The 16737-nt window shown below is 36.5% G+C and overlaps 1 protein-coding gene across 2 annotated transcripts in view; it reads right to left on the reverse strand.

Moving 5' to 3' along the window:
• KDM1A (lysine demethylase 1A) overlaps positions 1-16737 on the reverse strand; it is a 71871-nt gene that overhangs the window by 18441 nt on the left and 36693 nt on the right. For both annotated transcript variants that reach the window (XM_051988288.1, XM_051988286.1), the window contains 5 exons: positions 15600-15692; positions 14452-14558; positions 12257-12338; positions 10550-10644; positions 2606-2748 (listed from right to left, as the gene is read on the reverse strand). In XM_051988288.1, the coding sequence (XP_051844248.1) occupies positions 2606-2748; positions 10550-10644; positions 12257-12338; positions 14452-14558; positions 15600-15692 (520 nt within the window). The remainder of the gene's footprint in view (positions 1-2605; positions 2749-10549; positions 10645-12256; positions 12339-14451; positions 14559-15599; positions 15693-16737) is intronic.

Consider the following 16737-nt stretch of genomic DNA (forward strand, 5'->3'; position numbering starts at 1 on the left):
TGGTTGTCTGAATTGTCACAAAGCCAAGAGTATAAAATGGTATGTGCTGAAGCCTGAGAACTCCTACAGATTGTCTGTGTTTGGGAGAAGTTGAAAAGATATTTGGAGTAGCCTAAGGCAGGAGCCTCTTGACTCTGTTTCCCCATTATGTTATTTCCTTTCTGAAAAGAAAAATTTCCCACCTGTTAAAATCTGAACCTTGCTTTTGATATCCTGTGAATAATATGGAGCTTTATCATCTGAAGAGCTGGAATTAGAACTAAGGGAGTTTTTTCTCCACGATAGAAACAGTAAGGTTCTGAGATTCTCCTAAATTTCAGATGAACTATGGGTTCCTAATTTGATATTCTTTTCATAGCTCTGTTATTAACAGGTTCAAAATCATGATAGTTTTAACCACATGAATTAGCACTTAAAAACCAAATTTAAAAGACTACTAAATTGTATTAAGTTGTGTTACCGGCAGATGTTAGCACAATTACCCAGAAATCCTTGGAACTGGAGCCTTCAGTGCTGTTCTGAGAATGAGGCCTATTCTTGAATGTACAAAAAAAGATATTTCCAAGGAAGAGACAACTACCTGGGACATTTGGGATTCAAAATGAAGTGATTAAATAGTTATTGGGAGTAGGTTACAAGGGCACAAAGAGAGTTGATGTTATTTAAAATATTGATCATCATCACTGATTTGCTTTGGCCTTTTGTTTCGTAGTATTTGTTTGATGAGTTTTTTTTTTAAGTCTTCCTCAAAATTAGTCCACTGTGAATATTCTAAGAAGCTTGATCTATGAAGATGATTTAAACCCATAACATCTACTTAATACAGTTTGTGGTATATCATTTTTATTGTACTTAGACTGTGTTAGCTGTTGTACTAAGCTATGCAAGAGGATGCTTCCCAGTGGTCTTTTCTTTGTATATAATGTTGATTTTGAGCACAAGCACATTAAAAACCTCATAAATTTGGCTTATAGGCTAAAGCTATCCATGGGGGAAAGGACCTGAGTCAAAGGAGAAGGGGGAGGAAAAAGGGAATTGAGAGAACTGTGGGAATTGTATGACCCAAACTGATTGTAACTTCGTGAAACAGATTCCATTTTGAGACCTAAGTTTGTAGGAATTGAGTGACATCCTGTTTCATGTCCAGAAAAGTCTACTCAGCTTGCTCTCCTCTTCCCAACTCTTGAAACTCACCCGTCCCCCTCCCACCTCAGCCCCTAATCTTTCTCCAATTAGAAACCAGATTTCACCTGCTACATTATGTACTAAGAGCTATCCCAGGGCTCTGGGATTACCAAAAAAAACCCCAAAAAAACATTAAGTAATGACAGTTCTTGTCCTCAAAAAGCTCATACAGTAAAGTGTAGCCTGGCACCAAACACAGAGAAATTGCTATAGAAATCTTGGTTTTAATGAAGGTTATTATAATAGGTGAGACATGTAAACAACATGTAAGTACATACAAAATATATACAAAGCACATGGAAGATAATAATGGAAGGTACTAGGACCTTGGGGAAATGGACATAAGTCTCTTACAAAGGTGAGTCATGTGCTAGGTTATGTATGGAAGAAAGCCGGAGAAATCAGGCCGCAGACATGAGGGGTCGGCACATTCTAGGTATGTTGGAGCAAAGGCACAGAGAGAGGAACAATTCTATATGCAAGCAATAGCAAGGAGGACAGTGTGAAGAGAGGAATAAAATGTATGAAAACTGGAATGATAGAAAGTGGTCAGATCATAGAGAACTTAAATGTCAAAAATGCTTCTATTTGATCTGAAAGGCAATAGGCAGCCACTGGGGCTCACTGAACAGCAAGGTGACGTGATTAAGGCCTACAGATTCCAATGGGAACATTATTGTCATTGATCTTAAAAACAAAGCCCAAGCTTATTGTATTTTCATTTCATATAGGACACATACAATAATCAGTCTAGTTGAAATAAGCGCTTAGGATATTGTCTACCCTATGTAGATTTAATTTTTCAAAACATAAAATATTGTAGTGTTGTAGTATTATGTTAAAATGAAAATGTACAGTAACTTAAAAAAAATTAACAAATAATTATGTTAGTATCAGCTCTGGACACAGAGCTCTGCCCTCAGCACAAATAGTGCTTGGGGCCTCCTTGCTCGGAACATTCCCCCCATCACACCAATCCTCTCCTACTGGTCTAGGTGGAGCAGGGAGTCTGATCAGCCATCTTTCAATTCCCTTCCTGGTTTGCTTTTGACCTCAACACCATGCGTCCGCCTTCCCAAGGCAGGTACTTCTTCCTACCCTTCAACCCGATTTAGTTCCTCTGGATGTGCTGCCTTCTCCCAATGGGGGAAAAAGACCATCTTTTCCCTTTGTCTTTGTATCCCCAGTGCCAGAGACAGGGCTTGGCACACACTGGACAAGCACTTACTGCTTGCTGCATGCCCAATAATCTTGCTTTTCTCAAAATCTCTACAACGTAGGTGGTAGGAATAAAAATTTCCCCTCATTTTATAGAGGAATAAGCTGACCTGCTCAAGATAACCCAGGTAAGTGAGGGAAGCAGGATTCTAAGTCTGAGCACTTCTTCCAGTACCCCATACTACTCCTTTTAGGTACTTACTGGATGACGACCTCCAGAGCTTGGCCAAGTGACACAGGCTTATTATTGAGGACATTGAAGTCTAGCTGATGACTGAGGTAGGAGGTGGCTTCCAACAGTCGATTAAATTCTTGTTCTACCATTTCATCTTTTTCTTTTGGAACCTGAAAATCCAAATAATGGGGTTTGTCCTCATAATGGAGAAACCATAAAGAAACAAAAAGCTGTCCATAAAACATCACAAAATCAGGAAAGGTTAAATGCATAATCTGGAAGGGGTAAATTTGGTTCAAGTTTACTTTCTTCTATCATTCCATTAAATTAGATTATGAAAATGTACTGTCTGTCTCTGACATCCCCCTTCCAGAGATGGGACTCTACCCAGAAAGAGGGCAGGTCAAAAGATTTCACACGTGCTAACGGGACTGTTACATGAAGCAAGACTTGCACTGGAGCTGGCATGCACTGGGCTGAGCTGGCATGCAGAACAACACACAGGGAAAGCCCCAGAAAGCAAAGGATGTAAAACCAAGGCCTTGGAATGTTTCAAAAACATCAGGTTCTTGCAAAGGAAAAAAAAAGGTAGGGCATTTGGAGAAAAGCTCCAAGAATTTTGGAAGCCCTAGCCTGCTTCATCACAGGATTTCAGCTGAGGTGAGGAGGATGAAGAGGGTGAACAATGGCTGTTGACGGTGGAAGAACAAGGGTCTTGGAGTTAGGACACATGGGTCTCAGTTCCCATCCCTGCTCCTTGCCTGGGAGCAAGTCACAGAGGGAACACCTTGACTTGCATTGCCTAGCTCACAAAGTCATTGGGAGAAGAGTGCCTTTGTAAACTGAGAAGCACTTTCTAAGTGTGAGATGTTCGTTAAAGGGTGTATCGGCATTTTCCTTGCTTTTTTCCTTTCTGACATCAAGAAATGTGCACTGGAGCTAACTTGTCCCAAGGTCTTTGTGAGTACTTAAGAAAACGATGACTGAAGAACCCGGAGGATGGGCCTGGCTGGCATAGAGGCAGAAGGAGGGACCCCCCCCTCACCTCACCCCATCCTGGGATAACACCCAGCTACCCCCTCTTGCACCTCATGGCACTCATAGGGCTGATATTTGCCCTTATACTGAGCTGACAGCAGCTGTAGCTACGGCAGTTAGAAAATGACAGCCACAAGGGGAAGTGGGGGTATGTTTGGAACCAGCACTTTCACCTGTACAACCTGAACCCCCCTCCTGTTGGAAATGGGGTGTCATTAGGGTTCAAGTTTGGAGTTCTTCTTTGTTGACAAATTGGCTGGTGTTTCAGGGCGAGTGCAGCCTTCCTTCTTAAGTACAAAGATTAAAATGAGTTTCTGTAGTTGTTGGAAAGGATGTGTGAATATGAATGGTACAATCAGCTTTAAACAATAAAGAACCATGAAATGGGGTCACCAATGCTTCCTAGTTTAGGAGCAACTTCTTTATTCTTCTCTTAAAAATCTTTTTTTTCCCTCTTCTAAATGGACCTGGCTGTTTCAGAAAACTGGGATTTGTTCCCTTACCAATTCACTAAGCAATTCTGGATCAATTTTTATGGTGATATAATGAAAGTTGAACACCAAAGGAAAGAGAAAGAGCTAGAATTCTGTTTCTGGACTCCTGAAATATGGCTGATTCTGAAGCAGGCTTAAAGAGAGTTGGCTGAGCAGCATCAAATCCTGGAAACAGGAGCAACAGTGCTACTCCTAAAGGCCCTTCAGGACAGCCTGAGAAATGAAGCAGGGCAGGGTTTAAATGTGGACATCCACTTACTCAACTGTATTTCCACTGGTTCCCCACTACTCCATCAAGCTTTCTGAGGAGAAGGGAACTCCTTATGAGTAGAAGAGATTACTCTAAAATTCCCCTCAGGAATTCTATATTAAGATCTACCTAAATTTTACATTTTAAAGCTACTGCCAGCTCTGACACTATGTTCTAATTTTCTATGACTTTGTTATTTACACACCATAATTTGGTGGACCTAATATTATGATTTACTCAATCTAGAATCATGGAAAGAAAATAGTTGCTTTTTGTCATATCAATGGTTTCTGAATATAAGAAATAACTGAAATCAAGAATTGTCTAGGGAAGCATTATTAAGGTGATTTTTGACTTGAGTTATCCATATCCTATTCTATTATCATGGTATTAAGTAAGTGCAGCACAGCCTCATACTAACATTGAAATAACTTCCTGCTTCAGTTCCTATAGGAATCCTGCAAAGTGCCACCTGATATTTCCGTGCATGCTAGCTAAGCTTGTGAAAACTTTTCAAGGAGAAATCTCCTTAGGCAGAGTTTGTCCCCAAGGTGTTTCAATGGAATCACTCAACATCATGAAAAAGCTAACATTCCAGGACCTTGCATCAGGAATTGTAGTTTTCAAAGACCAAGTGGTACCCGAGTAGTCAAGTTTCCATGGCTTGTTATTATTTCCTCTTAAAGAAGGAAACCTCATTCACTTGTGACATTTTTGCTGGGAATGTGAAATCCTTATCAAAAGGATGATGTGGTGACAGAAACAGAAAGGCTACATCCTCAAATGCCTCAAAAAATGAGGCATTTTCAATACAAAGATATGCAAACAGTAGCGATTAAAGCTCTTCCAGTACAAACTGGATGAAATGTTGCTTTAGACAAGCTTTAATCTTTGCAGTTGGGATGGCAGTCACATGGGACAAGTGATACTGAAAACGTCTTGCAGCACTCAGGATCAATAACTGGGCTCGAGGGTTTGTGGTTGAGAAATATTTAAAGGGACACTGTCAAGGTTAATGGGACCAAATTTACCCTCTTTTTTTTTTTTTCTCCCCTTCAAGTGATTGCTAAGTTTGTGTAATTCATTATACTTTCTCCTTATGTCTCCCCACCATCAAAAAAAAGTTGACGCTTACATGCGCTCAATAACAAAAACTCAAATAGTACTAGCCCGACACTCAGGAGCAGCCCTACAACAACAAACCAGCGTGAATGTGGGATGAGGAGGAACTCTGGGAGGGAAACAGATTGAAATTTCAAGCTTCTAATGGGTTATTATAAACAGTGAGGAAAATGATTTGAAAAAAATTATGAAAAAAATACCTTGACAGTGTCCTTTTAACCATTGCAGCAGAGAGAGAAATAAACTGTAAATAACAGCCCAACAGCCACGTCAAGTTTAGTTTTGTACATCAGCAGTAAAATTAACAAGTTTAAAAAACACACAGCATGACAGAAGCAGTCTGTTAGCCGCAAAAGCTGTGAACAACCATCAGGGAAATAAGGTGTACGTTATATATATAAATATATGTATATACACTAAAAAGAAAAAAAGAAAAATGGAAAAGAAAAACAAAAAAGGAAAAAGGAGGGAGGGGAGAAGTCAAGACAAAGAAATGGCCAAAAGGAAGGCAGTCTTAAAATTAAGGAAGGAAGGGTTAGGGTGGGTGGCAAGAAGCACTAAAGAGTAAGAACAATGCAGGACTAACTAAAACAATATATTAAGGAATAATGGGGGAAAAAAAAGCAGATGACAGACCAAAAAGATTGCTGCCCCATTGGAATAAACACTATAGGATGACATGTCTGCATCTCTAGTATACCAATATAAACACGTGGTTTATTAAAGCTTTGAGAAAATGGCACAAACAATATCATTCATGAAATCAGGACCCACTAATCTCTGCCACATTCAGCAATCTAAAGGAATGGTAAAAGGGAAATGGATAGGAAAAAGGTATCTTCAAAAAGGCTTCAAGTGCTAAATTAAATCTTAAGGAAAATTTAGATAATAAATAGAACTGGTTCTATTGAAAACATAATTCTGAAAGAACATCAAATGGACAGATGGTATCTTAGATCTCGTTTTCTTTTAGGACATGTAGATTCCTATTTCTCCCATCTTAGATCAATTTCTAAGGTAGGAGAACATCTATTTAGGAATGAGCTGACAGTGAAAAGAACTTCAGAGATTACTAAACCCAGGCTAAACAATTAATCTTTAACTAACTAAATCTCTCCAAAGGTCCATTCCCTCTCTAGAACTAGAACTCAAGGAGTCAATACAGAATAATTTATTCCTTTTCCCTCAATAACTTGTGAGAACTTGTATCATTTTTATAATTTCACATGAAATGTTCATTGTAAATAGGCAATCTTCAAAAGTAGAAATGTTTTGACACAGTAAAATTCTTAGCAAATGCTTGATTAAAGCAAAACCTACAGGACCTTCATTTTTAAGGACAATTTCTGATTTTCAAACTATTATCTTAAAAAAAGGTATCACAACATAAATGACCCTTAGAGATTCTCAAGTAACATTTTAAAAATAGTTTAAAAACGAAATTCTGGCTACAACACTTACCAGAGTTTAATTAAATGATCTCGAAGATTAAGTATGATAATTCTTACATTATCACCATATTGTACCATATGCAACAGCTCTAACACCATAAATTTTCCTATCTACTTGACTGAACCATACTTAACCTGTGGACAATGAATAGAGGAGTAAGATCAAATTTTACTGACAACTTGCTCTACCATGAAACTAGCAACAAGGATAGTATATAGGTGCTTTATTGGCTCATCATCATGTTGTATGAATAAAATACTATTGAGACAGATCCATTGGAAGAATGAAAAACACAATGAGCCACTGAGTAACCAACCATCACACATACATTCTCTTTCTCTCTACCTTTCCCTGTGTCTCTTTGTTTTGTCTGTTTCTGTCTCATTCTTTCTCTCTCTCTCTCTCTCTTCTTTCTTTCTTTTTTCTCTTTATCCTCTCTTCTCCTTCCTTTCTCCCATCTAGCTTGTCTTTTCCCTCTATTTCTCTCTCAGACATATGCTTTTCTTCATATAATCCCATTTTGTGGCCTGGAGAATGTTACAGTTAATAAATTCTAAAGACATATTAGCCTCACAATTATATATGTCTTGAAACTTTGCTTAAGACTAAGTATAAGTTAACTGTCAGATCTGATCCACAAACCTGAGAAAGCCTTACTCTTGTTATAGATTAGGTTAAAATGATGGTGAAACCAAGGAAAAGGAATCTATTTTATTTGTTTTCTTACCTCTGAAAAGCTCATTCTATAGAATTATACTTAAGATAGCACACAATTCTTTCCCAGATTGGAAAACCCTCAGTTAAGGACTTTCAGTGCTACATATAATAGTGATAATAAAATCTATCTCGCAGAGAGGTTGTAAGGATCAAATGAGATGAGATATGTAAAGTGTTTTGCAAAACTTAAAAGCACTATATAAATGCTAATTATTAATATTATAATTATTATTGCACACATTAGCTTATTAAGTGAAATCTGTTTGTAAAGTTGAATGAGTGTTGGAATTCACCGCACTGCACTCTAGACAAAATGATAAATAATTAATAACAAGAAGATTCAGAGGGAGCTTCTGACAGGCCAGCATAGCTGTGAGGTCTACTAGTACTAAAATGGAAAGCAGCTATCATGTCCAGTGCTAGCAAGGATGAAAGGAAGACAATTTCCATTTACCAAGATGAGACTATGCCCACTGGGCACAGGTGAACAGAAGAGAAGCAGTGGATTACCATCTGCAGGCAATCTGCAAACATGTGCTAACAGCCCACTATGGACTAAATCTGGTGGGCCCCAATTTCCCACTGACTATGCTGCTTCTACATTTCTCTGGGCCTATCCATTATGCTTTCTTTCATGCAGCAAACTCATCACTGGGAAATTTCATTATGCTGCAAAACTGAATCTGCCTGATTCTCACATCTCATTAGGATCTCTCTCTTCTCTTTGTAGCTCCCTCTGGTTTAGGGCAGGAACATGGATTCCAAAGCTTCTATTTAAAGAAGTCTTCTCCCTATTTCCCTACCAACAACAGTGTTTTTAGAGGTCTTTATCACGGTTTGGTCTTGGGTATCTTTGCCCCCTGAGTTCCCTTTCCTGCCTTACATTTCACAGGTTCTTTTTATGCACTGTCTTCTTCCCTTAGACTATAATGAGGGCAGGGATGGTTTTTATTATTATGTGTATCTCTAGATCTTAGCATAGTGCCTGGCACATATAGGCACTTAATATATACCCTTGAAGAGATGACATTCCATTAATGAAAGGTAGGGAGGAAGGCAGAGATGGTGGGGAAAATAAAATGGTCACATAGCTACTATATCTATATTAATTTATTTGTATGGGATCACCAAAATTAACAAGAAAATACAACAGATTTTGAGGGGGAAATCCTGGATGTGAATACTGACTCTGTTACTTAGCAATAGTGTGGTCTGATCAGGTCATCTAACTTCTCTAAGCTTCAATTTTCTCATCAGTACAATGAGGAAGCTGGGCTAGATTGACTCTAAGATTTCTTCTGACCCTGCTTATGAAATGAGAGAATTAAGAAAGGTCTTAGCAGTTGAGAAAGGTCTTAACAGTTGAGCTGGAACCTTTCGGGAAATTCGGGGTTCCACAAAGTAGAGAAGTGAGAGCCTATATCAAGCCTAGTGTGATAGAGAAAATGTCTACTGTAGCCCCAGTCTGTCTGAAGTACACTGTGAGCGAGGAAGACTCATGTACAAGCAGTCTCTGAAGGCAGGCTGGAACCATACTGAAGGGAGTTCAATGCCAAACAAAAAATGACAAATTTGATTCTAGAGGCACTAGGGAACTACTGAGATCCCCTACTGAAGCAGGGAATGGAATGACCTCATTAATTCTGTGTTTCACAAATATCTATTTAGATACATTTGGGGAAAATGTAGTGGAGAAGAGAAAGGCTAGAGGCAGACAAACCAATGAAAATGCTATTATAATATCCCAGCACCCAAGAAATGATGAAAACTTGAACCAGGATGGTTGTAGGTAACTGAAGAGATAGGTGGGAATGTAGAAATAAGCAAGACTGAGATTGTGAACCTAAGTAATTATAAGATGGTGGTGTTCCCACCAAAAAAAAAAAAAAAAAAACAACAAAGTTAAGAAGAGCAGATTTAGATGGTAAAACAATTGGTACAATTGGGGTATACAGAATCTGAGTTACTTATAGCACAGCCATATAGGGATGTAGAACCAGAACAAGATAAAAGTATATACTGAATCACTTGTACAGAGATGACAGTTGAATATATAGAAGCCAATGAAATCACAAGAGAGAATAATGTGGGATGAAAGAAGTGGGCCCAAGGTGGTACCTTGGAATAAAGCTATAGACAGGAGACAGAAAATGGTTTATTATCCTATAATGGAGACTGAGAAAGATCAGATAGGGAAGAAAAGAACCAAGAACACAACAATGAGCATTAACTTTCTGACATATACAAATGAGCACTGACAAACTGGACTAGATCATAAAGGGAATTAGGCTTGAAAGAATGCTATCAGCAAATGAAAACGATAATAAAACAGCATTTGTCATTTATTTTTAGGCAACCAGTACACATTTACATTAGACAAATGCTACAGTTAAGACTGGTCTCAATAAATATTTAGTGGGCTTGAGATAGGCAAGTACTGCTTTGTAAATCTACCTACATGCATTACTTGGCTCCTATTCCATCCAAAATGTAATTATGAATCCCAAAATATAGTCATAAGAAAAAGAGGCTGAAAAGTATACTAGGAGGACCTGGGAGGAGGGGGGGGGGGAGCAGGAAAGGAAGTGGCAGAGCCCTAAGACTTGGGGGGTTACAGTTGTGAAACACTATTAAGTACCCGAGATTCAGGATATTATACCATAACCAGATATGTGTGTGTATATCTATGTGTATAAGCTATATCCAAACATATTTCTATTATGATATACCCTAAATAAGAAGTCTTATCGTATCCCAGAAAATGGGAATAACTTATACTTCTTTATACATCATTTTTTTTTTGAAAAGTAAAAAAGTTCCACCACCAATAATAGTTCCTTGAATAATTTCCAATGGAATGAAAGTCATTCTGAAAAGTTCTGTTTGTTCTTGACTTACAGCTTGTCCATTGGCTTCATAAAGTGGGCATTTTTGCTTGATCTTGGCCAGTTCCATATTTACTTGTTTGCTGACCACAGCCATTGGATTCCCTCCTGGAAAAGAACTTCACCAGTTAAGTCTGGCACATCCACAAAAAGAACAGTAAAAGAGATTCCTCATCCATAACTCCATCAGGCCTGATTACAATTTAATACAGTTTCTGGCAATAAGCAAAGGCATCTAGTAAGAACACAAGATCAACAAAATGCAAAAAAAAAAAACAAAAACCCAAAAACCCCAACACTCCCCCCCCAAAACACAAACTAACAAAAAACCAACAACAAAAACCCAACCCAAAATAAAACAACCCCACCCCAAAACCAACCAAACAAAAAAATTCAATCAACCAAATAACCTCCCCCCCCTCCAACTTTATACAAGCTAGAACCATGGGACAAAGCTAATAATATGAAATCTAAGAAAGAGGTAATAAATGTCAAACATCTTGCACTTACATTAAAAAATAATTATCTTAGTACATGGTCTAGTAAATGTGGCTAAGGGAAGAGCTGATTACAAGTAAGACATGAGTCCAAAGCATGATGAAGAGACCAAAAAGTTAGTGCAACATTAAAATGTATTATTGGCAGCATGATTGGACTGCATTATTAGCAACCCAGTGGCTCTAGCAAGTGAGGTAATAATCCTAAAATTCTCTACTGAATAAACTATGGCTGAAAGAGTACACTCAACACTAAAAAGGGATACTGTCAAACTTGAAATAGCATGTGCAGAAAGGAGATCAGGGTGGTGAGGGGCTGATAAATTATGTCATAGGACTTGAGTTGATACAACTGGGGGTGTTTATTTTGAAGAAAAGAAGACTAAGAAAAAACACCATTATTGTCTTCATGCATCTGAGAATTTAATACATACAAGATGGATTATGCCTTTCACAGTTTCAGGCAACAGAATCTGAATTGGTGTATTCCAACTTTAGGAATGCAGATTTTTGTCCTGACATAACAAAGTCTTTTCTAAAATGGGAGTGGATCCCTAAAGAAGTCCTGAGTTTCCTTGTGCCAGATGTGCTCCAGCTATATTCCTGCTATCTGAAAAGCTACAGAACAGGAGTTCTTCACTTTTGTTTTGTCATGGTCCCCTTTGTCTGACAAAGCCTAAAGGCCATTTTTCAGAATTATGTTTTTAAATGCAAAAACGAAATACATAGTATCACAAAGGAAAACACCTATATTGAAATATAGTTATCAAAATATTTAAAAAACAAGTTCATGAATCCCAGGTTAAAAATTCCTGTTTACAAGGAAAATCCCAGAATAATTTAAAGGCTGGATTAGATAATCCCAGTTTCTTCCAGCTTTCAATGCTTTATATTAAGGATGGGCAAAAACAAATTTCAGAATTATCAGTAGATTCCATTTGATACCTTCATGTTGATGTGAACATGGAGAAAATGTTTAAATGCTTTAAAACATAAAAAGGAGAAAAATAAGCCATGTTTCATCAGTTCTCTTTATACATTTATAAGCATTTACTCTACAGTGAAAACATGGAAACTAATTGTATATATAGATGTTTTAATGTAAGGTCTCAGAACAAAAAAAAAATGTATGTGTGTGTGTATGTGTGTGTGTGTGTGAAAATTATCTCATTATATTTAGCAAACCAAATTATACTGAATGCAATTTAAAAAGACTCACTCACCAAGACCTGTTACCACCATGGCTCCAAGATCAGCTACATAGTTTCCTTTGCGAAAAGTAGCTACTCTTCCACCCACACGATCCTGGTTTTCAAGAATTAAATCACAAAATAAGCAATGGAAATTTGTACTTTTGTACTCTTGCTCTCTCTCCTCTACTTCCCCATCATATTAGCTTCCCATCTTCTATGATACTGAATAAGATGTATTGTTAGTAATCTTTTTGAAATAAAATAAAAGGGCACTAAACACAGAAATTAATTAGTTAAGTTTCAACAGGCCTTAGTTTCTATTTTGTTTGCAAGCAAGGTGTAATATAAGAGGCTATCTTCTTATGGAATTTTATAAAGCAGCCAGAAAAAAAATAATTTAAATATCATGAAGCACAGGTCAACACAAGATTTAGCAGTTTCTCTATTGATGAACTGAAGGGCTTGGAATAATAGCCTGGAGAGCAAAAGAAATTAGGATCACAACCAAGAATCACCTACCCAGTAAACTAGGGGATAATCCTTTAGGGGAAAAAAATTAATGAAACAGAGGCTTTATAAGCACTCCTGATGAAAAGATTAGTGCTGAATAAAAAAAAAAAAAAAATCTGACTTTCAAATACAAGATGCAAGAGAAGCATAAAAAGGTAAACAGGAAAGTGAAATCAAAAGGGATTTAATCAGGTTAAACTGTTTACATTCTTACATGGAAAGATTTACCTGTAACTCCTAACAATTTTATCAGTATCAGGACAGTTAGAAGGAGTACATATAGACACAGGCCATGAGTATAAATTGACTATGGAATAATATAAAAAAATTAAATTAAGGAATGAATAAGAAGGATGCACTGGAAAGGAAAGGCAGAATGAGGTAAATTATCTCACACAAAAGTATGAAAGAATTTATACAGTGAAGGGAATGACAACAGGATGGGCATAGTAGACACCACTTAAACCTTATTCTCATCAGAACTGGCTCAAAGAGAGAATAAGAGGATAAAGAAATCTATGTTTACTATAGGGAAGTAGGGCAGGGAAGGAGGGCAGGGTAGATTTGAGGAGGTGGTAGTGGGAAGAAAAACATTTTTGAGTAGGGCCAGGTTGGGGTGAGAAGGAAGAAAAAGGGAGAAGAAGGAGAGAGGGAGGAGAGAAAGAGAAAAATCATAAGTAAAAAGATTTTTATGGCAAGTTTCTCCTTTTAAGGCCTCATTTCTCAAACACAGAGAGAACCAAGTCAAATTTATAAAAAATAAATGATCAAAGGCTATGAAACCAGTCAGTTTTCAGAAGAAATCAAAGTTATCTGCAATCTTATGAAACAATGCTCTAAATCACTACTGATAATAGAAATATATATTAAAATTCTAAGGACCAGCTCACACTTACCAAATTAGCTAATAGGACAAAAAAGGAGAATGATAAATGCTGAAGGGGATATGGAAAAACTGGGACACTACAACACTGTTGGTGATATTGTGAATTAATCTATTTTAGAAAGTAACTTGGAACTATGCCCCGAAAATTATAAAACCGTGCATACACTCTGACTTAGTACCATTACTAACTCTGTATCCCAAAAAGATTAAAAAAAAAAAAGGATTTGTATGTACAAAAATATTTTAGCAGCTCTTTTAGTGGTGGCAAGAAATGGAAATTAAGAAGATGCTAATTGTGGAATGGTTAAACCCATTTTGGTATATGACTGTGACAGAATACTATTGTGCTATAAGAAATGATGAGCAGGCAGATTTCAGAAAAACCTGCAAAGATCTATATTAATGGATGCAAAATAAAGTGAGCAAAGCCTGGAGAGCACTGTACACAGCAAAAGCAATAACGTACAATGAACAACTGTGAATGATTTAACTTTCTCAATATAATGATCTGAGAGAGTTTGGAAAGGCTTAAAAAATGCTACTCACTTCCTGAGAAATAACTGATGGAATTAATATAGAGTGAAGCACTTTTTTTTAACTTTATTTTTCTTGTTTGTTATTTTCTTTCACAACATGACTAATACAGAAATATGTTTTGCATGATTGCATGTGTATAACTTATCAAATTGTTTATCTTCTCAATTGAGAGGAGAAAGGAGGGAAAGAATTTGAAATTCAAAATTTTTAAAAATGTTAGAAATTTTTACAATTGAAAAAAATTAATGATAATACCCAGTTCCCCATTGGTATCTCAAACCAAAATTCTTACTCGGGCTTCCAGAAGTGTGACATCCATTCCAAAACTCTGTAATTGGCGAGCTGCTGCCAAGCCTGAGACTCCTGAACCAATAATAATAACTTTTCCTGTTTTTTTAGCTAAAAAGAAAAACATTAAATGAAAATTAGAACAAATGTTACTTTTCTAAGTTTAAAAATGTCATATCATACTGCAACATATCTAACATACATAGGACTGCTTGTCATCTAGGGGAGGGGGTGGAGGGAGGGAGGGGAAAAATCGGAACAGAAGCGAGTGCAAGGGATAATGTTGTAAAAAAATTACCCTGGCATGAATTCTGTCAATATAAAGTTATTATAAAAAAAAAAAAGTAAATCTATTCAGCCATGAAAAAAAAAATGTCATATCAAATTAAGTTTCTTTTATTGTTATAATCTATAAGAGCTTAAAATGCCACATTAAGAGGGATACAAAGAGAATCAGAATTGTAGCCATAGATCTGGGTGGTTAAGCCTGGCTCACCCACTTGCCATATGTGACAAAGTCCCATATCTTCTTTGGGGCCACTTCCTTATAAAATAAAGGGGATCCAAATCAATGACTTCTAAAGTCTCTTCCAGCACTAAAACTATCAACTGTTCAAACAACTATTTTTGAAATACTCAGTGAATGCTTTAAATATGTCATTGAAAAGCAGCTGCAGTTACTTGGAACTTATAAACCCACAGAATCTTTAATTCTGGTGTTGACATTCATGTTTACCGATTATTGACCTTGTCAGGATATTTTTTTTCCCCCAGTTCTCCTCATCTGATAATAAAGTGTTCTCAAGCTTATTAAAAGTTCAAATGGATGTCCCTAAAACATTAATTTTAATATGTTTTTGTGTTTTTTCTCATTTTTTTCCTTTTTGTTCTATTTTCCTTGTGTAGAATGTGGAACTATGTAAATAGAAATTACACATGTTTAACGTATATTGGATTACTTGTTATCTAGGAGGGGATGGAGGTAAGGGAGGGAGAAAAATTTGTAACCACAAGGTGTTGCAAGAATGAATGTTGAAAACTATCTTTGCACATATTTTGAAAATAAAAAGCAATTATTAAAAAATTAGTATGAAAACAAAATAGTCTAAACAATTAATAATTCAACTTCATTGTAATTTGCTGGTTTCTTACCTGGTAGGGGTTTTACTCTCTTGTAGATGCCGAAGTTAATAAGACCATGACGTTCTAAATAACTATGAACTCTATGAACAAGAACAGTATCACCTAAAGAAAGAATAAGTTAAAAATAAAATTTACATGTCTTCCCTGATTGAAAAATTACAAAACTTTAACTTGAAGGGATCTCAGAGGCACAGTAGAGTCCAACTTATATTTGAACAAAAATACCTTCAATAACACACCAACTTTTGTTTGAAGATTTCCCACAAGGAAAGTCTATTATCTCCCACTTGAGGCAGACCATTCCACTTTTGGATAGCTTTAAATATTGGGAAGTTCCCCATCCCTGCCTTTTTTAAAGCAAGTTCTTATTAATGTCTTTTTTTATATTAGTATAATTTACCCCAGTATCTTTTCCTTCTCTGAAAGTCATCTCATATACCAACTAGTATTTTATAAAATCTTCCTCCAAAAAAGTTAGGAGAAAAAATTAGCACAATTGATCAATACACTGAAAATGTTTGAAAACATGTGTAATATGTAACATTTCTGAATCTCCCACTTCTGCAAAGGGGTGGAGGTATCCTTTCATGTCTCTTTTTTCAAACCATCCTTGTTCTTAATAATTCTGCAACATTCCTTTTTTATTTTGAGGCTCTTCTTTCCATTTATACTGTTGTAATTAATATGTACATTGTTTTCTTGACTCTGATTACTTTACAGCCAATAAAGTAGATCTTCCCATTCTTCTCCCGATTGATCACAGAGAAAATTTCTGACAGCAAGTAATAATCTATTATGTTCACACGTCGCATTTTGTTTCCAAAAGCATATCATTTGCTAAAATCTAAGAAAATTTGACAAAAGTGTTCTCCAAGTACACTTGGAGAATAGAAAGACAGAAATAAGGGCTCTCTAGTATGACCTGTTTGTTGCTGTTCACCATGAAGGTGTATTGGTTCTTGGGGGAGGGGGAATAGTCACTTTTTTCCTAGGAATCAAACTCAAAGCTTAATTAAGGCCTCTAATTGGTAGAACTTATTCTTTTCTCTCTTCTGAAAAGTGAGAATATGCCTTTCTCTTAAAATCCTATGATACCTTTCATTCTCTAGTCTTTCAAAGTTCACTATCAAAAGCTAACTCAACCTAC

This window comes from Antechinus flavipes, chromosome 3 (genome assembly GCF_016432865.1).
Source record: "Antechinus flavipes isolate AdamAnt ecotype Samford, QLD, Australia chromosome 3, AdamAnt_v2, whole genome shotgun sequence".
NCBI lineage: Eukaryota > Metazoa > Chordata > Mammalia > Dasyuromorphia > Dasyuridae > Antechinus > Antechinus flavipes.